We start from the raw sequence: 25,806 nt of genomic DNA on the forward strand, positions 1-25,806 counted from the left end.
TAAAGGTACTTCAATTTATGTATTGATACTTCCTATAAATGTATACTCAGAGGCATTATTTCCTCATTCTAAAACAACAGGGTTTGTGGATCATACTTTTTCCACATGATTAAAGTGAAATTCAGCTTTTAGCTCAAAGAGCAACAGCAGTTTTACAAAAGAAGAGAACGCCAACTGAAGGATAAAACACTCATCACTCCTACTTACTGGTAATTCCTTGGCTAGCTTTATTACCATGTTTTCGAGATATTCTGGCAAACTTTTAAACTGCTGGTTGGTTGGCTGGAAGAAGTGAGGGCTTCTGCGTGCTAACAGTCTTAGGGCTCTCCAACCATAATTTGAGTTGTTCACAGCCCTATAAAAAGAGATATCAATCTTGTGATTTACATAGTTACTTATAATTTTTGTATTCCCTTCTAGTTAATGTACTTAGTTCACCAGATGAAACTCTACGCTCAGATCAGTAGCTGAAGGCACCATTCTTCTCACTCTGACCGTAGCCCTAAAGAATGCATGCAGTTCACTTACAAATAGAAACCGGCAGAGTCCGAAGGGGCAGGTTCATATGCAGCAAACACACTTTAAAAGTGTACAGACACTTAAAGGTCAACTAGTACACATCCAGGACTGGCCAGGAGCTGTGTGTGCCGGACAGAAGTCCTCTGCCTCACCCTTAGAGAGAGACTCAGGCTCACTGCTCACTGTGTTTCTATCCACCCTGGCAGTGCCACCTGCAGGGGTGAGTTTCAGAATATTTTATAAACCCAACAGATGTCGTCATGTAACTTAATATCTGCTTTTTAAGTTTCATTTGCTCAGTATCAACCTTGGTGAATAAAAAATGACTCCAAAACTGAAAAGGACACAGCAGTAGCCTAGACTATAAACACTGACGCCAAGAACAGGATCTGCCAGATGTTCCCGTGGCAGGAACAGGTGGTGCACAGTACGGCAAGAAAAACCTCCGAGACTAGAGACCCTGTTCCAGAAATAGGTGGGCCACAGCGAACCCAGAGCACAGATCTGTTCCGTTTAAAATTTTCTGCAAGTGATCTGGAGGCCCCCATGAGGTCTTAAGAGTAGCTCATTATCAGTGGCCGTTGGACATACCGTGAACTGAAGGGGAACAGAGAAAAGAGGTGACAGATGGGTTCTAAGGGGATCTTTCCACTTGTGACACAAAGCATCGTTCTAAGTTGCTTGTTTGTCAAAACGGGAATGGTCGTTGCAATCAGGACATGGAGTAACGTGAAGCTGGCAGATAACCTCACCTAAGAAAAGTACTGCTCGTATCAGTGGTCTCCCTTAGTGTTCTGGTATATACTGCAGTGCTTAAGATAGAGGAAATCAGCTCATGAGAAACATTACTTACTTGTATTCACTTTCAACCATGTTTTCAGGGTCAGCCTGTTCAATGGCTTCTTCAAAGAATTCCTCCAAAGTTGGCATGTATTCCCTGGGTGTTAAAATAACTAGTGAAGATCATGTGTGTGCTTAATACTCATAAAATGGAGGCAATAAAGATTCTAGTATTAACCTCACTGATTTACAGTTAGATTACTTAGGAACTCAGATATTTTAAGGTGGTGATGCAAAACTAAACTTCTCAAAGGGGACAGTGGAGGGCAGTGTGGTAACCCCCCCCCCCATTATATACAGTCTAGTCTGGAAGGGAACACACACAGCACTGTATACCGTCATGTGTGACAGAGAGCAGCCAGGGGGTTAAGAGCATTAAAATCTGACCAGCAGGCAGGAGGTTTTCACATCCACGGATAATTTTTTTTAAAACCAGAACCAAACTGAAATGATAACCAGACAATATGATTTAACACTGAGCTTAGTTTAGATTGTTACCATGGTAGCATGATTGGTTTTTAACTGCATCTTTCTTGAATTTGTATTTAGAAATAAAATTTGATACACTCAAGTAAGACCCAAGAATTTGATCAGATGACTATGACTAAAAGATGGGTCTCTCCAAAGAGATTAAATTTTGCCATATTGAAATGACAAGTGACTGTTTTCTTTTTTAAAAAAGACATCAAATCTTTATACAATTTTTAAAGATTATTTTCCATTTACAGTTACTACTAAATATTAGCATATTCTCTGCGTTGTACAAAATGGCTATAATTTCTTGTTGCTAGGAGATTTACTTGTTTTTTCAAATCTGCCTGGTCCTTTTTGAGACTGTCATCTCCCTTTTAGTTGCTTATTCTACCTATTGATTCTTAGTCATGGTAAATTGTTTTAGGTTTGGATGGTGAGCTTATCTTTAGACTTATCTGGGAGATGTGATTCCCCCTTCCCCTAGGAAAAGCTTTCTGCCATCAGCCTGGGAGTCTTTAGTGTAAGTTTCAACTCTGAGGCCACATAACAGCAGATACGGTTGTAATTCCTCAGGGAATACCTTTTTCTTTTTGCCCACATCTCAGCGGGGAGTGGATACGCTCCTTGCTTCAGTGCCAGTGAGCCAGGCCCTCTTCCTTCCGCCCTGCGCTTTTCTTACAGAGTGTGTTGAGGGCCTCAGCTTTACCCAGGGGCACTCAGTGACCATCTGCAGGCCTGAAGCCTTCCCTTCTGTCCCCTGTTGCTGTAAAACCCTCTGTTGCTGTAGAACCCGCTTTTGGTTCCCAAAGCGGGACTCAACCTGCCCTGCTCCCCAGCTACAAGTAACCAAGCTGCAGTTCTTACTCTGGTTTTTCATTCTCCCTTCTTTGGTGAATCCTTCTTTCTTATGATTTCTACACCTCTAGGTGTTTTATGGAAAGCTATATTCTGCTGAGCCGAAGTCAATGACGATAAATTTTAAAATTTCTTTCGAGCTCTGCTTATAGCTGACAAAAAATTCTATGCTAGTTAACATTTGAGAAAAGCAACACTTCATATGAAACGTTTTAAACTTGCCTTGTCTCTGATTTACAGGCTTCCATGTTGTCAGGACAGAGATTCCAAAGCCTTGTTAACTCATCACTACAAAACACACAAAAATAAATACGTTGTTTATTTTATTTTATTTTTTTTAAATATGTTGTTTATAGACACCATTCTCTTATACATTAAAGCTATAGAGTAAATAGTGAATTTTGGGATGGTGATGAGTTTTGATCATTACATTTTGTATTTAGCAAATTTTCTATTTGAGCATATATTTTATTAAGTAATAATAACCATTAATCTCTTTCTAAAGTAATCAAATGCAATGTAAAGCAAAGAATAGTTAACCGGAAGGTAGAAGAAATGAAAGGATTATAGTACCCTGCAACAACCAGAAACAGGCTGCATCAATCTAACAAGTGGATTGTCTGACATGGAAAATATGGCAGAACGTACAGCCGTGGATCTTGGAAGCCGGAGACAAAACAGAGGTTCTGTCTTGTATGAACCGCACAGACTAATCGGGTGTAGTTTGCTTTAGTCATCTATATACATACCAAACACAAGAAACTTGGAAATTCCAACACAAAACCTGGAGAGTTCTTACATTAATATTTTCACAACATAAAAGCTTCTATGATAACGTCCCCCGCTATGGAGGCAGGTTTACCTACTTTCCCATCAGAATTTTCTTGCTGGGCCCTTTCCCCAGGAAGTCTTCCGGCGCTGCTCTTTTCCGCACTGCTCTTGTGGGCTTGGCGTCTGATGTTCTGTGAAAACATGGATTTCAGATGGATGGCAGAGATGGAACAGCGTTAAACATGCAAGAAAATTTAGTTAGTTTTCTTCCTAAAGTACATGGATGCTTCATATTATTACACTCCTCAGAAGACAAAAATGCCACACCAGGGGACAAACTACAAGATGTGGGTACACAGCAAGCATTTTCCCCTCAATAATTAGTAACAGAAGCAGTTTTATTTTTATAGAGTACAGTTTATACTGTTACATGAATACATTTACACATATCTGTATGTCATGTAAAATAATCGTGTCAAGTTATATTCTGAAATGCCTTTCTCATACTGCTTGAGATGAGTATACATTTACCTTTCTTTCACAAAACTTGGGCAGCCTTCATTTTTCCATGAGTTCCAGTTTTCTTCAGTGTTTAATATATGCTGGGGAAAATAAAGTACATTTCCATAATGAAGCCTTTGAGAGTTTACTGGGTGCCAAAAAGACTATGTAAACATAAAACACATACCTCTACCATCTTTGAAAATCTTTCTCCATCAGGGGGGTTTTCAGATAGTAGCTGTGATTAGAAAGAATATACTAAGCTTTCAACAACTTTCTGCATCTTAGGAGTGGTTGTAGGCAGAGAACCAAGAAGTGTTTGTGGTCTTGTACCTGAGCTTAACTTTATCCTTATTTTCCTATTTGGGGCTGAAACAAAGAAAATTCTAAATTTTCATTTTGTTCAATCATGGGTTTGTTGCGTGATGAACTTACTTGATAAACTGATTTTGTAGTATCTTCAATCCAGAGTGATTGCTCATCAGTTAAAACATAGTTTGAACTAGGAAACAAAGCAATAAAAGCATGCTTGAGTTACAAGAATGTTTATTCAACTTTAAGATTTATCTACTGTCTGAAACATAAAGCATGTAACAGAAGTGAACTGTAAACAGTGTCAAAAATTACCAAAATGAGAACAATCACAATGAAATTGTAAGAGAAAAGTCTTGTATTTAATTCTTTAGAAAGATGGCTGAAATTGAAGCCATTAAAGTATATAATGGGGAATAAAATATTCACTGAATCAATCTGATTAACTATGAACAGAGCAATGACTGTTCTCTAGAATAAGTTCAATATGGCATAAAAGCCTCAGAGAAAATATTAACATACTCCTCCTCCAAGATGCAGTCAAATAACTCATACTGTGTTCCTTTAAAATGCGTTCTAAATGTAATAAATGAAATCCCCAAACCCTAGAGAAGGCTGAAGACAGACCCAAACTGTTAGTAGCTGCCCTCAGTTCAGCTCTCACTGTGTACTGGGTTCTCTGCAGTTTATAGCCATCCAATGAATACTGATAATGCTAGGATCTAAGAACTTCACATACATTATTCATTAAATTTTCAAAACGAGGAGATGTGCATATGTTAAACACACTACAGGGGCTCAAAGCTCAGGTCTGAAGCTTACCTTCAAACCCAGGTCTGCCCCTCGTTTCTACTATGCCATACCACACCTTCACAACAGACAAGGATAATAACACCTTTGAGTGCTCCCTATGTGTTACCTTAAAATTACAGGTCTGAAAGCTGAAGTGTGGCTAGTGAGTGAGGAAAGTAGGATCCAAAACCAGCAGGAAGAAAGCCACGTCTTTACACGACTGACGAAACACTGCCCTACACACTCCCACCCGGGTACGGGGAGCTCTGCCTCAGGGGTGCGTGGGGCAGGCGGGATGGGGCTGCACACAGGAGGTACGAGACAGCGCAGGTCCCGAGCAGCTTCTCTGAAAAGCCAAAGAGACCAGAACTCCTCCGTGCTTCAAAGACTTAATTCTTTTCAGTTGTAATGTCCTAGACAGTCCCACACCTGGAGAAAAACCATCATTGGCTGAGTTAGCAAATGAGGTTGGGACAAGTTCTGAGCGAGGTGAGGAACAGCTCCACCCACAACTGAGAATTCCGGGATGCCTGGCGCTCACCAGGAAAGACACTGACGGCCTTTTCTCTGAAACGAATTCCTTAGTGTCTTGTATCTTACAAAAGCCCTTGGTTATCCGGTTTTCAGGGATGTGAGCCTTACAAATAAAATGAGCCCAGTACATAAGAAAATACATCAAATACATCAGTAAGCAATCTTTCTCTTTGCTGACGTTTATAAGCCATTTATTACCCATGTTAACTCACCTTTTGAATTTGACCTGCCCCTTGAGATACTGAAATAAAATGAGATACTGCAACAAGATGTGTCGACGGAAGTTACTGTCACTCAGCTGTAAATCCATCAGCTACTCAAAAAACAAGCACAACACAGAACAGCACATTAAATTCAAGCTCTGCCCAAAGGGACACGTGACGTGACTACAGAAATGGAAGATTTCAACTCAAAAAACATGCAGAGAACTCACTGTACGTGAGCCCCCACACAAGCCCCAGGAGAGTGCAGCAAAGGCTTCCTTTAGAATTCTTAACCAGTTATGCCATGAGATTTATGTCGGTCATTAACAATGTTCTATCTGTGGTCCTGAGGTCAGAACAAAAGGAGACATATAAAAAAGTAAAGGCAAGAAAGAATGAGATATAAAGAAACAGTGGCCAAAGGAGGGTCCCCATGGATAAACAGTACCAAGAGATGCTGCTCTTTGTTGTCCTAAAAGTGCCTGCAGCAGGGTGGGTGCTCAATAAGAAAGCGAGAAGAATCAGAAGTGAAGAATCACCCGTGAATAAAACGGACTGTTGTATTTTAGAGAAAAGCATCACACCTGTGTTATCACAGGATTTTGAGGAGAAAAGACTTGAAGGTCATTTCTGAGGAAGCTCTTCAACAACACTGCCACCTAGTGGTCGCCCTGTAGGATGACTTCAGCGACGAAGGCATCTCTGATCAGTCCCTAGAGGCTGAGGGAGGGCAAGCTGCGGCTCTCTGTCCGTCGTCTTCTACAGGCGTAACCAGTGAGACACCTGACGGCCCTTGGAACCCGTCTCCAGCTCCAGGTTCCAAGTTCCCTGGGCGATGCTTCCATCTACTAACCGAGCAGCTGGGCTACACCCTCTCCCGGCAAAGCCACTCTGACCTAAAGATGAGAACACTCACTAGCTGGGGCCTGGGGGCAGCTGTGCAGGTCAGTCATGGGAGCAGATGAAGCAGGCATTGCCGGCAGGGGACGGACAGGGCAAGAGAACAGCATCCCGGGTGGCCTGCTCACGCGGCGGCCAACAGTCATTAGCCACATTACTCACCAGACACTTCTCCTTCAGGGCCGGCTCTTGTTCAAGCAAACCCATGTCTTTTCTGATTCTGTTATCATATTAACCACCCCTAACCAGTAAGCTGACTGGCATGCTCCCAGCCTTCCCTTCCTCCAGGCCTGGATGACTGTATCTCCACCTGGGCTCTCAGCTCCCTGACCTCAACTCCACGGACCGTCACCGCCCCTTCTACTTGGTCCCCAACTACCATGGCCCCAGCCGGGCCTGGCCGTCACTCACAGACGCCCCAGCTCTGAAATCTTTACTCACAAGCTCCTGTCCCTCCTGGTCTGCCACTCAACTGCCCAATGTACTTAATATTTGGACTTTATTGAGAATTTATGTTCCTTGAACCCTTACTTTCTACATATCTCTAAGTCTCGATCCTGTTTTTACTCTAACCCTATTTTAGTCTAGACAAAGGGTCAGGAAACGTTTCTTTAGAGTCCCAGAGAGTAAATACTTTAGGCTATGTGAGCCAAGAGGCATGTGATAGATAGTATGCGGGAACTTAATGTAAAAATGTTAAATGTTACAAAAACAAGCAGAAAGTGGGCCAGATGTGGCCTGTGAGCTGTAGTCAAGGGACCCCTGCTCTAGACCACATGGTCTAGCTCTTGAATCACCTTCTTGCCAACTTCCTTCACACCCTCATCCCATACTTCTGTCACATCTACCGGGCAAAAGGGCAACTTGCGTCAAACCAACCGTTGGTCACCTTCTCTATCCTAACACTGAGGTTCCCACCGAGGCTGCAGGTGGAGCTGCTTCAAAGAAAATACAAACCTCACAGCCATGCAGATGCAACCACCGCTCCACTACTGTCTCCAGTTGAGAAGTCTCCCTGATCTCCCATCAGCATCTTCACTCTCCAAGGCTTCTCCACAGCAACTATTTCAACCCCTGCACTGAGCAGAGCACTGCTTACTACCCGGCCCTCTCGCTCTCGGTGGGCAGCCGCCTCTACCCTCAACGAGGAGGAGACACTCCCTAAACGGGATCCTCCCACTGTGCCCACATCCTCGTGCGCCTCGTTCCTCTGCCACAGCATCCCCGCTGAAGCTGATCCTGTGTGATGTCCCATCACTAACTACCCTGGCGCTTGTCTTCAACCCTTTCTTCTTTCCCACTGAGCATTTAATAACTTCTCTCAAAAAGATCCCATAGCCTCACCTCATCTTCCCTGAAGAGCAAAACTTCTTGAAAGAACTGGCTACATTCCGTGCTCCCATCCAGTCCTCAGCCTGCCGCAACCCGTGGGGCACTGCGTCACCAACCCACGGGAAATGTTTTCGTCCAGATCACCGGTGACTTACTTGTTACATTCAGTGAACACTCTTCATAGTCCTCGTTCCGCCTGATATGCTCGGCTTCCATGAAGTCACACCTTTCTAGTTTTCCTCCAGTTCTCAATCTTCTCCCTCTCCTCTCCTTTCTTCCTTCTCCCTCAAGTGCTGATTTTCTTCAGGATTTGGTTTGTTGCATTTTTCTCCTAGTCTACACTCTTTTTAAATTACCACATATAAGCTGTTAACCAAACTATATACCAGATCTATACTTTCATCTCGATCAGCTCCAGATCTGTGTCCTAAGAAGCTACTCCACATCTCATCGGAATGTCCCACTGACAATCCATCAGATTTCCCGTCCAAAATAGAACACACCAATTTCCCCAACAAAGCCTGCTTTTCTCCAGTGTTGGCTATTTCACGGAGAGGCTCAACCACTCACCTAATTGCCTAAACTACTCCAGGAAGACTTTCTGGAAAAAGCAGCAACCATGAACCACAGGAGCAAACCTGAAGTTGGAGCACATATGTATGAGAAGAAAGAAATAGGAGGAACAAAGACTGAGGCAAGACCCTGAGGAGTTCAGTCTAGAACTCCTGGCTTGAAGAAACAGGCACTGTTTATGAACTTGAGCTTTAAAATATCATCTTTTCCACATTTACTTTTTATGTTGGATGATAATTTTTAATAAAAACAACAGATTGAAAACAGGGGTCAACAAGACATTGAATCAGATGGGAAAGACTAGTTTGATCATTTAAACTAACTGCTTCACACTATCCTTAAGAAAACAAGGCCCCAACAAGTTAAAATGACCCCTGCAAGGTCACACAACTATTAGTAAGAGGAAAGACTAAAACGGAAACACTCAATTATATTCTTTCTTCCATAATATACATTTTCTAGTTCTACTTTTCTTCAGTTATTTTAAAAATTACACATTTACATGATGCAATGGGTGAAATATTTTTTTGTTGTCTTTTTTTTGTGAATAAAGGGCCGTTTATTGCCCTTAGTTTTTACTGCACCTCTTAGGCTCAGGCCTGCCTTCCTGATGATTATCCTAAACCTAAAAAGGCTCAGGCTACTCTTCTTAGCTATTCTTATGTGCCTTTCTGTCAATAAACTGTACACATAAAAAATATCCCTTTCTGCACATTTGAAAATTTTGATAAAAAATTAAAAAGCAAAACAATACCCTCTGTAAAATTAAACTGAAATATGAAATCTTCCATTTCCGTTACTTTAGTACAAAATACTTAAAAAAATCTTTGCTAGAAAACAAAATATTAAGACATTCACTTTGATCAAATTCTTAACTAATTTGTCATTATTAACACATCAGATCAAAATACCTAATTTTCAAATTATGGAGTATTTCTTAAAGTTCAAAAAGGCACAGTTAAGTAATACAACATTCACATCTCACGATCCAGTTACATATCAAATCCTAACATTCTTACTTGTTCTACATTTGTTAAAGAAACAGAATATCATCGAAACCACTGACGCCCCTCTAGACACTCCTTTCACTATGGCAAGCACTGCCATGTATTTGGTGTTGATGATTCTAACGCATATACTATTATATATAGGAGGGATCAATAAGTGTCAAGGTATTTTGCATGTTTTCAAACTATACTACATGCATTACTCTGCAAAAAGCCATGTTTCATACATTATTTTGACATGTACAGCTTAATACATGGAACTCTAGTTCAGGGGTTGGCAAATTTCTGTTAAGGGTCAGTCTGTAAATTATTTCAGGCTTTGTGGTTGTACCATCTTCACCATGACTACTCTGTTGTCGCTGGGCAGAAGCAGCACTGACAACACGTTAAGAAATAAGTGTAGCTGGGAGTTAGAAATACTCATTTACAGAAACATGCAGTGAGCGATGTGCTGACCCCTGTTCTAAGTCATCCATTTTTGGTGCTTTACAGAACTCAATGGGATAAAAATTTAGCATAGTTTACCACCCACCCTAGATAGCATATTAAAAAGCAGAGACATTACTTTGCCAACAAAGGTCCATCTAGTCAAGGCTATGGTTTTTCCAGTAGTCATGTATGGATGTGAGAGTTGGACTGTGAAGAAAGCTGAGCGCCGAAGAATTGATGCTTTTGAACTGTGATGGACTGCAAGGAGATCCAACCAGTCCATCCTAAAAGAGATCAGTCCTGGGTGTTCACTGGAAGGACTGATGCTGAAGCTGAAACTCCAATACTTTGGCTACCTCATGCGAAGAGTTGACTCACTGGAAAAGACCCTGATGCTGGGAGGGATTGGGGGCAGGAGGAGTAGGCGACGACAGAGGATGAGATGGCTGGATGGCATCACCGACTCGATGGACATGAGTTTGAGTAAACTCCAGGAGTTGGTGATGGACAGGGAGGCCTGGCGTGCTTCGATTCATGGGGTCGCAAAGAGTCGGACACGACTGAGCGACTGAACTGAACTGAACTGAACCACCCAGTTTCCTACTTATGAACATTTGGTTATTCCCACATTTTCACTCACAAACACATAGGTTACAATCAATGAGTCTTGTGTGTGATTCTCTAGGGCCCACTTCTTGGAAAAGAAGTTTTCACTTTGCTCTTTATTATAAAATTGCTCTGCAAAGTGGCTGTTTCAATTTATAGTCAACTAGTGGTGTGTGCACTAGCTCTCTGCTCCCCACAATTCTGTCAATATATTTCTTGTTAGGATACTTAAATTTTGCCAATTTGTTAAGTGTGAAGTGATTATCTCATCATTTAAGTTTCTTTGGCTACTACAGATGTTTAGCATGCTTTCTAAGCTCATTAGTCATGCAGGTTCCTGTATCTGTAAGTTACTTATTTATACCATCTTTCCGGTTTTCCATGTGGTTGTGTTTTTGTCAAAGGAATATTCAGGATAGTAATCTTTCTTGGTTCTGGAGGTGGTGAATACCTTCTCCTTGTTTGTGGCTTGTCTTTTTACACTGTCTAGTTCTAGTTCTTTTTTTCTTCTTTATACCTCTACTGATACTCACTCTCTGTTTTAATTATTAGACCTTTATAGGTCTTAATATCTGACAGGGCAACTGTTCCCACCTTCTTCTAAATTTTCCTAGTTACTCTTGGCATTTTGCTTTTCCATAAAAACTTTAAGATCAATTATTCAAGAGCCTATTTGGATTTGATTCAAAACACACTGGATTTATGGACGTATTTTGAGAGAGGTAGCACTGGGTCTTCCTATCTATAAATGTCATCAGACCTCTTCATTTTTATCATTTTCTCCATGAATATCTCTCCCAGGTATTAGTTTTCACTGCTGTTTTATACAACATTTTGTCAACAGGAACACTATTGATGTTTTCCTTTTGTAACTTTGCTGAAGCTTCCTCAATTGAAACAGTCTGTCGGTTCTCTCAGATTTTCTTCGTAGACGATTATATTGCCTTCAAATACAGACGGTGCAGTCTTTTTTCTCTGAGGCATTCAACTCTCATTTATTTTCTGTTTTCTCTTACTGAAATGACTAGGTCCTCCATTATAGCACTGAAGAGAAATATGGTTGGTAGACATCCGTGTCTTGTTCTTGAAATTACTGAGAATTCTTTTGAATTCCCTTCTGATTTGTTTTTGTAATAAGTATTAGTTATTATTTGGTCTTTATTTTTTAAAAATAACTACAGTTGATTAGTTTTTACAATATATTTTTCATCTCTATTCATAAGTGAAATTGATATATACATTTTTTCTCTTGTTCTGTCCTTATCGTGATTTCATTTAAAAGTTACATTAAAAAAAAAAGTTACATTAATCTCATATAAGAACCTAGGTTGCTTTTCCTTTATTCCTTGAGGTACTGATAATATCTACCTAAAAAAATACAGGCCTGATGTAATCTGAAAGGTGTCACTTTGGTTACTACTTCCTTGTTCTATGTTTATTCCGGTTTTTAATTTCTTTGTGAATCCATTTTGGCAATTAATTATTCTACGAAATTACTATTTCATTAGATCTAAAAACAGCAGTTCAGAATATAGTCTCTTACACATTTTATTGTCTCTTTTGACTTCCAATTACTCCTATTTTTATTGCTAACAATAAATTTATTGGTACCTTTTCATTTTTTCCTTGGTCAGGCTTGTTCTCTGAGAACTATTATAAAAATTCTTTTTATAAAATTTTTTTTTCAAGTTTTTGGTTTTGCTATGTTCTATAGCTTCTTATATTTCATTAATTTGTGCTATTATCTACTTCTCTCAAGGCTTATTCTGTATCTTTTTGAGCTTATTAAATTCTCAGCTAGTCATTCTTTCTTAAATTTTTCATTAGTGCATTTCAAGTAATATTTTTACCTCTCACTTTGTGACCCACACACGACATAAAATACTTTCAATCTGCTGTATAATAACGTATTTATAACAAACTTAGAATTTCCATTGTGTCTTCCTCTTTAATTCCTGGAGAATGCTTTTCATGTTTCCATACATTTGTATCTTTTAAAACTATCCTTTTTTTTTTTCCTTTATTTATTTTTTCAGTGGGTTTTGTCATACATTGATATGAATCAGCCATAGATTTACACGTATTCCCCATCCCGATCCCCCCTCCCACCTCCCTCTCCACCCGATTCCTCTGGGTCTTCCCATTGCACCAGGCCCTAAAACTATCCTTTTCATAGTTCTAATTTAACTGCCTTGTAGACAGAGATTGTGTGTATTCCGTACAACAGTAAATCTCTGAAATATGCTGAGACTTCCTTTATGACCTAGTACACAAATTTTGTGAACATTCAATGTGTACTCAAGACATTATCTCTACTTGTTGTGTACAAGTTTCCATATATACATCAGGATTATTTTTTTATTATGCGAAACTGTCATATACCTGTTAATCTTGGTTTGCCTGAACCATCAGGTACTCAAGTTCATTACTGCTAAAATCTTCCATATACCTACTAATCTTTAGTTTGTTCAACCCATCAGTTTTTGATGAAGGCACTTAAAATATCCCACTGTAACTGTGGACCTGCCAACTTCTCATATTGTTTGGTTTTTTCTGATATATTTTGAGGGTATATTATTAAGTGCAGGTAAGTGTACGATATCTTCTTGGTGGCTCATTCCTTTAATATGCATTCCTTCATTCTACTTAACATTTTTTGCCTTAAATTTTATTTGTATTTATGCAGCTTTCTTTTTGTTGGTATTTGCCTGGTATGTCTCTTTCCACCCTGATACTTCAACTTTTTTTGATCAGTTTTTAGTCGTATACATCCTCCGTGGTTGCAAATTATTATGCACTTGCTCTATATTCCAGTTGTTAAATTCTCTTGTGTTCTCTTTTCCACGTAAGTTTAAAACTTCTTAGGTCTATTTTTATTGCTTCTTAATGCAAACCAATGGAATTACAAAGCTTAGCTGTGCACTGCAAGGAAACTAGAAGGGTAAGATTATAAAATGCAAAACTCTATAAAACACAAATCTCTTTAAAAGGAAACCACTATTCTCTGGAAAACAAACCAACAGCAATCCAGCACGTGAATCTATGATTTTCTCTTGGACCTTTGGTGATGTGGGCTTCTACCTGCCTTATCTGAGCTAGTTTAGAATGTTTCCTTTACTTCAAATAAAAGTGCTTGTATATAATCTCCAGTTTGCCTAATAATTTCTGATAAAAATAATGTCAATTTTAATATTAATTTTTTTCTGTTGATTGATTAGCCTTTTCTTTTTTGTGAAAGCCCACTGACTTGTCTGTCAAGGTATGGGGAATCGGACAGCAGTCTTTCTGATACAAAAGTAGTATTGCTGCAGGAGCTGCCTATTTCCCAATTAAAAAACTGTATACTGTATAAAACTGATACAGATAGTACACAGATCAGTATACTGTATAAAACTGATCAACTGTGTATCTTGAGAATAAAACTGATCAACTGTGTATCTTGAGAGATTTCAAGGAAAACATAACCTCTCTCAAGTGTACTACAGTTCTTTCTTAAATTATTTAAAGGGATCACCAAGTTCCTACATAATCCTGGGAAAGTTGTTTAAGTGGCAGTGACCGCCCTCGTGAACACTTCTTTTTTTTGAACATTTCTTTTCAAATGTCTACAGCACTTATAAATATACTGACTTATGTTTTTATCTAAATCCTGACTATGTAGTGCTCTCACTTCTAGAGGAGCTAACATTTTTGATGGTTCTTTTGCTACAGTTATTATTAATTTCTATTACTCTGGCTAATAATAGCCACGATGGGTCATTTCTCATTCCAGCTTTATTCTTATCTTTTTATCAATTAACCAGTCATCTCTGCCAATTCTTTTGGAATTAGGCTCCAGATCCAGAGCCTACACATGGCTGCTTGGCAGCCCCAAAGAATTTACTCTCTTATCTTGTTTGCATAACTATGGCTTGACTCATACACAGAAGGGATTCTAAAAACAAGAAAGAATGATGAGTATGTCCTAAACTTTCCACTATGTTCACTGATACTCATGGGGCTGCCCTGCATTAGACCCAAAGAGTAGAGTGTTAGAAGAAAAATGGCAGTTCAGGCCTCCCACCTTGAGGACCATTTCAGGTTGGTTTTATTTCATGTACTGATAAAAGGTTTAGTAATTGTGTTTGCCTTCTCAGATGAGTGGAAGCACACTCATATGTTAAAACTGGCATGACTGTCAGCAACAGTCTTCGAACAAACTGCACTTAGTAAAACTCTAAAGGTTCATCAATGCCTGCATTGTATGCCGGAAATACATGGGAAAAATATCAAGATTGCACAAGAAGGGTTCTATGTTGAAATTTAAGATTAAACTTGCTGCTTAAGAGGCAACAAATGGAAGTAAAAATGCAAAACATCACACCTTACATTCTTTGCTGCAATTCTCTGTGCCTTTTTTTCTTTCCATACTATAAAGTTTTAAGCTTCTAAAAGCTGCTTTTACCTCTGTCATACTACCTAATGGGATTCCAATGCCTAACCCTGAAAGCCCTCGCTGTCTGCACCAGTGAAAACGCTCACAAAGAGTTGGTAAAGGAGACACTATTCTAGCTAAGTTTTTCTTTTTTGTTTTTTTCCTCAGCAGAAATATTTCTCCCCTGTTTTCTGGTACCTATTGTTGGTATCTGTTAGGAGTCTATTCCAGTATACTTGTGGGTTTTTTCCCCTCCCCTCTTTGGTGGCCTATTTAAGGTTTTCTCTTTGTCCTCGTAGGTAACAGCATAATGTACTGAAGTACGGATTCATCTTTCTTTATCCTGCTTGGCAGGTGCAGCATGCTTTCAATGTGAGAACTTGGGACTTCCTTCAGTCCCTTAGTTTTTCCACCATTCTCTCCCTTCTGTTCTTTGGAAATTCTCCTTAAATATATGCTGGAATTTCTCAGTCTATCTTCCATGGCTCCTAACTGCTTTCAGGTTAGCAAAAAAGTCTGTCTCTTTGTGCTGTATTTTAGGTGAACTTTTCATCACCCGTTCCTCTTGTCGCCTGTGTCCAATCTATTGTTTAATTTCTATGTGCTGTGCTTTCAATGATCATATTTTTCATTTTCAAGACTCTCACTTAGTTGTCATATTAAACTGCTCTATTTCATTTCTGCTCAAATTTTTAAGTTGCACAATTTCCTATTCTCAAAGGATGTTCCATTGTCAGTGATCTCTTTGATTATCCAAAACATACATATTTTAAAGTTTTGGAACATATACATCAATAGTTGATTTTGTAGGTGATCTTTCTTAGCACTGGATTTCGGAATTCATCAGAGTTTTGAATGGAAGGACAGCCTTTGGCAGAAGAATGGTAATATCTGTCTTAGCTTCTTTTCAAAAGTGGGTTAATTTCTACCCCAGTCTCTGGCTTCAAGCAGGTGAAAGTGACTCCGGCTGCTCATCCCACATGGAACCCACCTGGTCTCACTTATAGCCAAACTCTTGGGTGCCACCTACTTGAAATATAGAATCCAGGAGGCCCAAGGCTTTCTTCACAGTGACTACTTGGCAGTTTGGGTCCATGAAGAGATATATCCAGCTCTGGATAAGGAAGCCCAGCTTTGTCTTTGTGGTTTTCTTTTTAGATTTTACCTATCACTGCTATGTGTTTGGAGCAAAAGGAGTGAGCTGAAACAAACTCAATGTGCCATCCTGACTAGGAATTTACATAATCCCTTAGCATTGTAAATGAAAAACACTCATTAAACTGTATAAATAAAATTAGCAGGGGATTTTAAAACCCCTTATTTGTACCTAAATGGCAAACTAATTACAAAATATTTTCATAAGTGCAAATTAAATCCTAACTTAAGGTTCAAATATATGTACTTGAAAGTAACTAAAACCCACTTATCCTAAAGTAAATTTACAAAACAGACAATGCAGAACAATTTCGTTTACCTTTGACATCAGTCTTACTTATACAAGAAAAAACAGGACTCTCAAAGTAACATTTATCAGTTTTAACAAAAAATAAAGTCAGAAACTTTTCTACTGTATTTAACTTACAAGGCTATCAGCTAAATAAAAAAAACCAAAAATATTTCTTACTGTGCTTCATGAAAAAAGGAGATTCATACCTTTTCACTTGTTAAAAACTTTGCAAAATATACATGCTCTCCTCCTGTTTTCAATTCTTCCATCTTTTTCCTTGAGGCCTGAGTATCATCTAATTTATAACTCTTAAAAACAGCTAGGACTTCTTCAGAATACTGCAAAATAAAAATGCTAATTAGTTTTATTTGGCACTGTTGCCCAATCACTTGCTTAGTGCTTCACTATATCAAAATAATCTACAATTTATTCCCAGTTAACCATATATGCATACTGAAGGCACATTAAGAAAAATTCTGACAGCAAAATAGGAGAAAACTATTCTGTGTGAGATTTTATGGTTACTCTAAAACTAGGAATAAGCTCTCTACTTCTGAAGATATGTGATTTCTTAAGTAGTTTGTGTAAGGAGAAAACAGAGAAGGGAATGTTTTGAGAGAATAAAGAAATTTGAGAGTAAAATTAGCTGTCTAATCAGCAGTGGGAACTCTCAAGCCTTTTCTGTGCTAAAGACAGCGACCAAATAAAAACATGATGTCAAACCCTATCCAGTTGAGGGACAATTCCAAGTGACTTCTCACTTACTATTTAATCTCAATTTGGACAGTTATGTGGAAAAGAAAAAGTACTGCATATAAAATAAAAACTTTATTGCACATAAAACTTTAAAAAGTAACAGAATACACACCATTCTCCTTTTAAAAGCTATACTTATTAACTTTAGATTCTGACTACAACAAAAAGGACAAACTGACCTTTAAGTACAAGAAAAGAAATACAGAGAATTCTTTGGGGAAAAAAAAGAAGTTCGCAAATTTTTCCTGCAAAAAGTCAGACAGCAAATATTTTAGACCATATGACTCATCAAATGGTCTCAATTACAACTGCAAAAGTTGGCCATTATAGCACAAAAACAATCACAGATAATATGTCAATCGTTGGTGTGGCTGTTTGCCAATATTGTATTAACTTTATTTACAAAAGCAGGCATTAGGCTGGATGTGGTCCAAGGCCATAGTCTGCAGAGTCCCGTTGTAACAGGATAGCCAAAATAATTCTGTGCAAAATAAAGGCAGAATGTAGTCTGCAAACAGTTCATCAATGCATGTTGACAATACTATGTAAAAAATCAAGCCAATATAAAAAACCAAAGCTGTTAACTACTAACCTTTAAATCCTCTAATAATTTATAAACTACTCTCAAAGTCAATTGTTTACATATTAATCTACAGCTTACCATCTATATTATGAAATAGGTATAAAAACATAACGGGCAGAAGAACTAAATAGGGAAAAGTATGCTGGACAAGAGTCAAGTTCTGACTGCCATTAGCTATAAAATAATGGGCTTTTGGTACTTTGCAATGGCAACTCACCTTGAGAAAAGTTTTCCATGAGATTTTCTCATAGCATTGCACAGGGTTCCTAAAGTAATCCTGAAGTGACCAAAATTTTCGGTACAGGTTGTAATCAATTGGAATGGAGCTGATAAAAAAAATGTTACATTAAATAAATCATTTAAGTAATTTTAGAAATATCTAAATGCTTTAGTTTTCCTTGGGGCACAAATCCTTTTAAAAAGCTAATGAAAGCCATGGCCTCTTTCCCCAGAAAAGAATACAAATTCATAAATACTTATATAAACTTTACTATAAATAATTTCAGGGGTTCTCAGACCCTTATTCCGTCTTTATCTTCAGTAGTGGAACCCCTGAATTTTGGCTGGATACATTCAGAATTTAAGGCTATGTTCCCAACCTCTCTTGCACCAGGTGTGGCCATGTGATTAGATTCTGCCCAATCAGCTGGGAGTGGGAGTCACATGTCCTTTGTGGGCCATTTTTCACCATTTTCCCTTTTCCCTGGCTGGAAGGCAGATGTGATGATGAACCATCCAAGACTACAGGAAAAAGAGCAAATACCCAGGGACAGTGGACTAAGAAGTAAGAAGGAACCCGGGTCCCCAGACGATCTCCCTCAAGAGGGCTACTGCATCAGCCCTGAAGCACCTGTCTTCAGACTTTTACGTGAGAAAGAAATTAATTCTATGTGGTTTAAACTAATGTTCATTTGACTCTAATGTTAAAAAGTCAAAGGTGCTATATCCCAACCAACACACTAAGCTAGGGAGACCTAGAAGGGAATAAACACATTAGGTACATATCAGTTTAGGATTACAAAAATGGCACTACTAGTTCAATCTGGAAACATTACAAATCTTCAGTGTGAACACATATTCTTTTAATTTTTAATTTTGCAAGCAATCATTATGCTATAAACTGTTTCAACTTTTGATTTTAAAACAGACATTTAAGACCTTGTATCAGCAAATCCTGTTAAAAATGGTTGTGGTATCAACTATTTCATATCCTCCAGTATCTACAAAAATATTTCCACATCACCACTTAAAATTAATTCTGTCTGTAAACATAATTGCATACTAGCTTATTCCATTCTTCCTGAATAAACCTTAAAAAGTTGAACCTATGGATTATAGTTAGCATCTTTGCTAAGCTTCATGCCCATACAAATATTCCAAGAAACACTGTAGTTTTATACGGGAAACAGGAAGTAGGTTTAGTGATCCATACAGCACCATGATCTCAAAGCCATGCTGTGAGAGGGAGAAAGGGAGGAACTAGCTGCCTGCGGTTGGCTTGTCAAATCTGTGTAAGGCCGGCCACACTGAAACAACAGACTGCCTGCACACAATTTAGAAACCAACTGATTCAGTCCATTAATGATTCCGGAGTTAAAATTTTAAGACATATATATAAAGTTACAAATAAAAGGAATCTATAAGCATTATTTCCTTCCTCCTTGTCTACATTCTCCTACCTCCTTCCTCTCTGTACTATCTCAGTACTTGGTAAATCATTAAGGTATTTTCTATGTAAATCAAGAAATCTGAACTTCTAAACACTCACCAAGTTGTTGGAGCTTCATCATCTCCCATTTCACCTTCTTCTACATCCATTCCTTCTTCTCTGTCCTCTGTGTGCTAAATTTTAAAAAACGTACATCTGGTCATAAAGCAGTTGTCAGGCAGAAGAGAATTCTACATGACAGGGATCCAAGAACTCAAGAGCAGTATGACAATAAGATAATCATGAAGACACAGTGTAAAGTTTTAAACCAATACTTTTCCAAATATGGTCAGTAGATTCTCTCCATGAATAGAGAACCTATGGCAAAACATGATTTGGAAATACAGTACACAATGATCTTTTGTGAGAAGTGAGAAGATACACTAAGGACTCCATAAATCACAGTAACTAACTCTCAAAGGGAATTTAAGTAGTTTTTGTCCCCAACTTTCACTGAACTCTGAAAATCTTCCCCCACTCATACACATAACACTTATTATCTGGGAACACTTTAGGATATGCTTGGTGTCCAGCTCTATATTGAAAATTTTTAAACAACTAGTTTACATAGACTAGTCCAAGAAATATCTAAAAGATACATAAAGGAGAAAGGAAAAATCTTAAAGTCAGTATCATTTCCAAATTGACAATGATTACAATTTAAGGGATAAATTAAGTAAACTATTCTGATTAATTTAATGTGAAATATTAGTTATACCTAATTAAATAATTTTTAACCTTTATAACTTGCTCCTAAATGAAGAGCAGGTAACGAATGTCCAACAATTTGCCATCTCTGGACTGTTTTCAGTCCATGTATGCTCAGTCGTGTCTGACTCTTTGTGACCCCATGGATTGTACAGCCTGCCACGTTCCTCCATCCATTGAATTTTCTAGGCAAGAATACTGGAGTGGGTTGTTATTTCCTTCTCCAGGGGATCTTCCCTGACCCAGGGATTGAACCCATGTCTTTCCTTTACCACTGTGCTACCTGGGAAGTCCTAGCTATCTCAATAACAAACTTAAAATATGTTCTGTTGATTTCACATCAGCCTCACCTTCTGACCCAGTGTGCTCTCCTGCTCATTGGTGTTGAAAACAGTGACATTTTCCAGATTAAATTGACTCTGCAAGTTAAGACCTATTAAAAAAAAAAAGATTTTCAAAGCAAACCCAAATACCTAAACCAGTTTAAGAATACAACTTTGTTGTCATATAACTAAAATATATAAAATGATAAATAATTAAGCAAAAGATCAAGTCAGAAATTATATCACACTTGATTTTCAAATTCTTTCTAAAATTCATTTCTTGAAGGTGCTTTTAGAGTATGCAGAATTCTACACATACTAATACAGATATAGTTGATCTGTTATTTATGAATATTCTAGAACAATTTTACAGAATGCTTTATGTACTAATTTATGACTTTGCTGAAGCACAATCAGAAACTGTATTACTCAGATAGTATAAATGTGTAATAATGTTTACAAAAAAAGTTATAGTGAGAGCCGTGTTTCTCACTGTCAGGGAAAGAAGCTAGAAATAAGCAGGTCTATTGGTGCGAGATTAGACTCACAAGTTATCAGTCACTATGATATCACTGTATTGTTTTTGGTCATTTAAAAAAAATGTAGACAGATAACAGCAATAAAGATGCATATATATATGTTAGTATTTATACATATCTTTCCAAGCTCTGTGCACTGAGATGGCTTAGAAGCAGTGATATTCTAGTAACAATTAGCATATCTAGGGCCCAGATCTTGTCTTTTAAATACCATTTTAAAAATAAGACAAATCAGGCTCTTTGGAGAAGTGGCTGAGAAGGAAAAATACATGATGCACCTGGACTATCCTTTTATATCAGAAACGCATGAAAGAGAACCCAATGGGGAGAACTTGAACAATTTGAACAAATAATGATATTGAGATTATAATTCATATAAAATAAACATTCATGAGTTTCATTTTGAAATAGATGATTGAACTGATAAGTAAACAAGGGGGAAGACACAACTGCTTTTCGTTCTTTTTTGGCTGCATTGCATGGCTTGTGGGAATCTTAGTTCTCTGACCAGGGATCAAACCTGGGCGCTCAGCAGTGAAAACTTAGCATCCTAACCACTGGTCCGTCAGGGAATTCCAGAGACAAGTCTTCTTTAGAGAAGAATTCCAATTCATAAATGTAGAAGGTATGAGAGAGAGAGAAAATCACCACCGGGAAACCTAATAATAATTGCTATAGGCAAGATCCACTGATGAATGCTCCTCAACTCAGTGGGCAAAGATCTAAAGAGAAAAAGAATATTTGCATAGCCTCAAAGTATCTCCCTCCAAATATTCATTAATTACAAAGGGGAAAATAGTAGCTTTGTAGTAGAGAAATATGGAGATCAAGGATACTCTCTTAATTAGGTGATCAAAGATAACATCCCCAGTAAAAAGACACATCAACACCATGCTGAAACGATGCACTGAGAAAAGCACATCACCTCTGTGGTCTTCTTCCGCAAATCCACAACCGCAATCTAACTATGAAAAACACCAGACAAACATGAATTGAAGGGCATTCTACAAAATACCTGACCAGGACTCTTCAAAACTATCACGGTCATGAAAAAAACTGCAAAGGCTGAGGAACTGTCACTGACTGGAGAGATTAAAATGAAATCACAACTAAATGCAGGATCGTGCACTGGATCCTTAAACAAAAAAGAAAGCAGTGATAAAACTGATACAGTCTAAATAAAGTACTGCACCAATGTTGATTTCTCAGTTTTGATAAATGCACATAGTATGTAAGAAGTTAACATTAGGTGAAGCTATTCAGGTACTTTATAGTATCTTTACATATACATATAGTCTAGACTTTAAGTCTAAAATTATTTTAAAACAAAAAGCCTTTTTTTTAAAAAAAAAAAAAAAGAGAGGGAGAGCAAGAGGCCCACTGTGCCCCTAGGTCGGCTCTGCACAGAGGCTCCACAGGCCAGAGGCAGAACCCAGCATGGCCCCTGCCCTTGGCCAGCCTTGCCCAGACCTTCCTGGCCTCCAGGGGTACTGCCCCATGAAGGGGCAGGCTGTGGGGAGTGTGTCCAGACATGCCAGGGCGCCTCCCCAGGTTCAGCCCCGTGCGTGCCTTTCCCCTGGGCCTAGGCTCAGTTTAGGCCTACTTCGAGGGGAGGTGCTGGCAGGGGCTGTCTCCACACTGTAATGGCCTATAGGGCATAGGCCCTTGTCAGAGGGAAGGGGAGAGCAAGGGGGTGGATGCTCAAGAACTCTTTGGCCCAGCAGCCTCAGGGCAGCAGGGAGAGCAAGAGGCCCACTGTGCCCCTAGGTCAGCTCTGCTCAGAGGCCCCACAGGCCAGAGGCGGAACCCAGCATGGCCCCTGCCCTTGGCCAGCCTTGCCCAGACCTTCCCCGCCTCCAGGGGTATTGCCCCATGAAGGGGCAGGCTGCGGGGACTGTGTCCATACATGCCTGGGCGCCTCCCCAGGCTCAGCCCCGCTAGGGCTTTTCCCCTGGGCCTAGGCCTCAGTTGATGCCTACTTGGAGGGGAGGTGCTGGCAGGGTCTGTGTCCACACTGCAATGGCCCAGGGGACAGAGCGCTTTGGCAGAGGGAAGCGGGAAGCAAGGGGGTGGATGGCCAAGCCCTCTTTGGCCCAGCAGCCTCCTGGCAGCAGGGAGAGCAAGAGGCCCACTGTGTCCCTATGTCGGCTCTGTTCAGAGGTCCCACTGTCCAGAGGCAGAACCTAGCATGGCCCCTGCCCCTGGCCAGCCTTACCAAGACCTTCCTGGCCTCCAGGGGTACTGCCCCATGAAGGGGCAGGGTGCGGGGGTGTGCCCAGACATGCCCGGGCGTCTCCAGAGGCTCAGCCCCACGCGGGCCTTTCCCCTGGGCCTAGGCCTCAGTTGAGGCCTACTTGGAGGGGAGGTGCTGGCAGGGGCTGTCTCCACACTGCAATGGCCCAGGGGTCACAGCGCTTTGGCAGAGGGCAGGGGGGAGCAAGGGGGTGGATGCCCAAGCCCTCTTTGGCCCAGCAGACTCAGGGCAGCAGGGAGAGCAAGAGGCCCACTCTGCCCCTAGGTCGGCTCTGCTCAGAAGCCCCACAGGCCAGAGGCAGAACCCAGCATGGCCCCTGCCCTTGGCCAGCCTTGTGCAAATATTCCTGGCCTCCAGCGATACTGCCCCATGAAGGGAAGGCTGCGGGGAGTGTGTCCAGACATGCCCGGGCGCCTCCCCAGGCTCATCCCCGCTAGCGCCTTTCCCCTGGGCCTAGGCCTCGGTTGAGGCCTTCTTGGAGGGGAGGTGCTGGCAGGGGCTGTCTCCACACTGCAACGGCCCAGGGAGCAGAGCGCTTTGGCAGAGGGAAGGGGGGAGCAAGGGGGTGGATACCCAAGCCCTCTTTGGCCCAGCAGCCTCAGGGCAGCAGGGAGAGCAAGAGGCCCACTGTGCCCCTAGGTCGGCTCTCCTCAGAGGACCCACAGGCCAGAGGCAGATCCCAGCATGGCCCCTGTCCTTGGCCAGCCTTGCCCAGACCTTCCTGGCCCCCAGGGGTACTGCCCCATGAAGGGGCAGGCTGCGGGGAGTGTGTCCAGACATGTCCGGGCGCCTCCCCACGCTCAGCCCGGCTAGGGTCTTGCCCAAAAAAAAAGAAAAAAAAAAAAAAGAAAAACTAGTATGCTAGATGAAGTCATTAAGCTAGTGAATGAACTTGGCTCACCATTCTGTATTAATTACTTAAAACCATCTTTGTTTATTCTCTATTACTCGATAGCACATGACATAATTCTCCATTAGGTTAAAAATTTTAGTTACACTTAACTAAATTTAATGGATAAACTACATGCTAAAACAGCTTTCTAAAGGTCTTGGGATATATTCTACTGACTCTTCAGCATCTACAAACACAAAAAAGAAAAAGTACTACAAGAAGATATCCTGAAATGCCAACCTAGCTTATGTTAGTAAGGATGTTTGGAAACTGGGAGGCACTTGCGTCAATGATAAGACTGTAAAATGAAGCAGCCACTTTGGAAAACAGTCCAGTGGCTCATCAAGAACTTAAACACAGAGTTACCATGTGATCCAGTAATTCTACTCTTAGATATACCTCCAGGAGAAATTAAAACAGTTACTACATGACCCATCAATTCCATTCTATGTATATGCCCAAGAGAAGTGAAAACATACATCCATACAAACTTGCACACAAATGTTCACAGCAGCATTATTCACAATAGCCAAAAAGCACAAGCAACTCAAATGTCCATTAACTGAAAAATGGATAAACAAACTGCAGTCTATCCATACAGAGAATATCCTTCAGTTGTAAAAAGGAATGAACTATTGATACATACAACACAGATGAATCTTAAAGATGCTAAGTTAAAAAAGCTAGTCACAAAAGACCACATATTGTATTATTCCATTTTTTAAAATGTCTAGAATAGGAAAAGTCCACAGAGATGAGTAAGTAGATGACCTATTCTTCAGGGCCTGGGAGAGAGGACAGGGATGGGGGTAAGTGCAGAGTGACAGTTCGCGGGCACAGGGCTCTTATGGGAGGAGAAATGTTCTAAAATCAACTGCACAACCCTGTGAACATACTAAGAAAACAGAAAATCACACATTTTCAATGGAGAACTATACGGTATGTGAATTCACATCTCAGTAAAGCTGTTAAAAAATATAAAAAGTTGAGCTTCCAGTAACAGAAGGCCAATAATTAACTAGCTAATTAACAATTCAGATTAATCCTCTCACTAAGGACAGCTACAAACTTGGATCAATTAATTCTATAAATTCTTACAGAGTATAAACCCTGTTCACAGCATTGTTTTAGACAATGAAATAGAAAAATTGTTTTTTCGTAAAAACTGTAAAGAGCTCACGTTCAGTGAGGAATATATGGCAAAAACCAAGAAGGAAGAAAGGTAAGCAATGCAGTGTCAGCACTCAAAGCCATTTCTGTTTGTCAAACAGGAAGAATCAGTTGCAAAACTGAGTCACTCTTTAGCAGCTTCCTGAAGTAAGGATGTTAAAAACAAATGTAAGCAAAGTGCGGAATCTAATAAATCCTACCCCAACCATCTTCTAGGCTGGGACGTACAGGGTTACGTCCTCAGGTAGGGATGAACCAAACTGCAGCCCAGCGCCGAGTCTTCTCGATGACCTAAGCAATCACAGACCTCGAGCTGGGCTAGATGAAGGTAAGCTTACACTAGTCGTAGCCCCTTCTAGGGTGC

At 39.9% G+C, this 25,806-nt stretch overlaps 1 protein-coding gene across 2 annotated transcripts in view; it reads right to left on the reverse strand.

The window, feature by feature from the left end:
- The window catches only part of THOC1 (THO complex 1), a 38,783-nt gene that overhangs the window by 1,484 nt on the left and 11,493 nt on the right, over positions 1–25,806 (reverse strand). For both annotated transcript variants that reach the window (XM_043888931.1, XM_043888930.1), the window contains exons 8-19: positions 20,615–20,697; positions 19,617–19,690; positions 18,066–18,174; positions 16,716–16,847; positions 5,811–5,911; positions 4,396–4,462; positions 4,148–4,198; positions 3,991–4,061; positions 3,555–3,650; positions 2,911–2,976; positions 1,373–1,456; positions 208–355 (exon numbers count right to left, since the gene is read on the reverse strand). In XM_043888931.1, the coding sequence (XP_043744866.1) occupies positions 208–355; positions 1,373–1,456; positions 2,911–2,976; positions 3,555–3,650; positions 3,991–4,061; positions 4,148–4,198; positions 4,396–4,462; positions 5,811–5,911; positions 16,716–16,847; positions 18,066–18,174; positions 19,617–19,690; positions 20,615–20,697 (1,082 nt within the window). The remainder of the gene's footprint in view (positions 1–207; positions 356–1,372; positions 1,457–2,910; positions 2,977–3,554; positions 3,651–3,990; positions 4,062–4,147; positions 4,199–4,395; positions 4,463–5,810; positions 5,912–16,715; positions 16,848–18,065; positions 18,175–19,616; positions 19,691–20,614; positions 20,698–25,806) is intronic.

Source organism: Cervus elaphus, chromosome 27 (assembly GCF_910594005.1).
Source record: "Cervus elaphus chromosome 27, mCerEla1.1, whole genome shotgun sequence".
NCBI classification, from domain to species: Eukaryota; Metazoa; Chordata; class Mammalia; order Artiodactyla; family Cervidae; genus Cervus; species Cervus elaphus.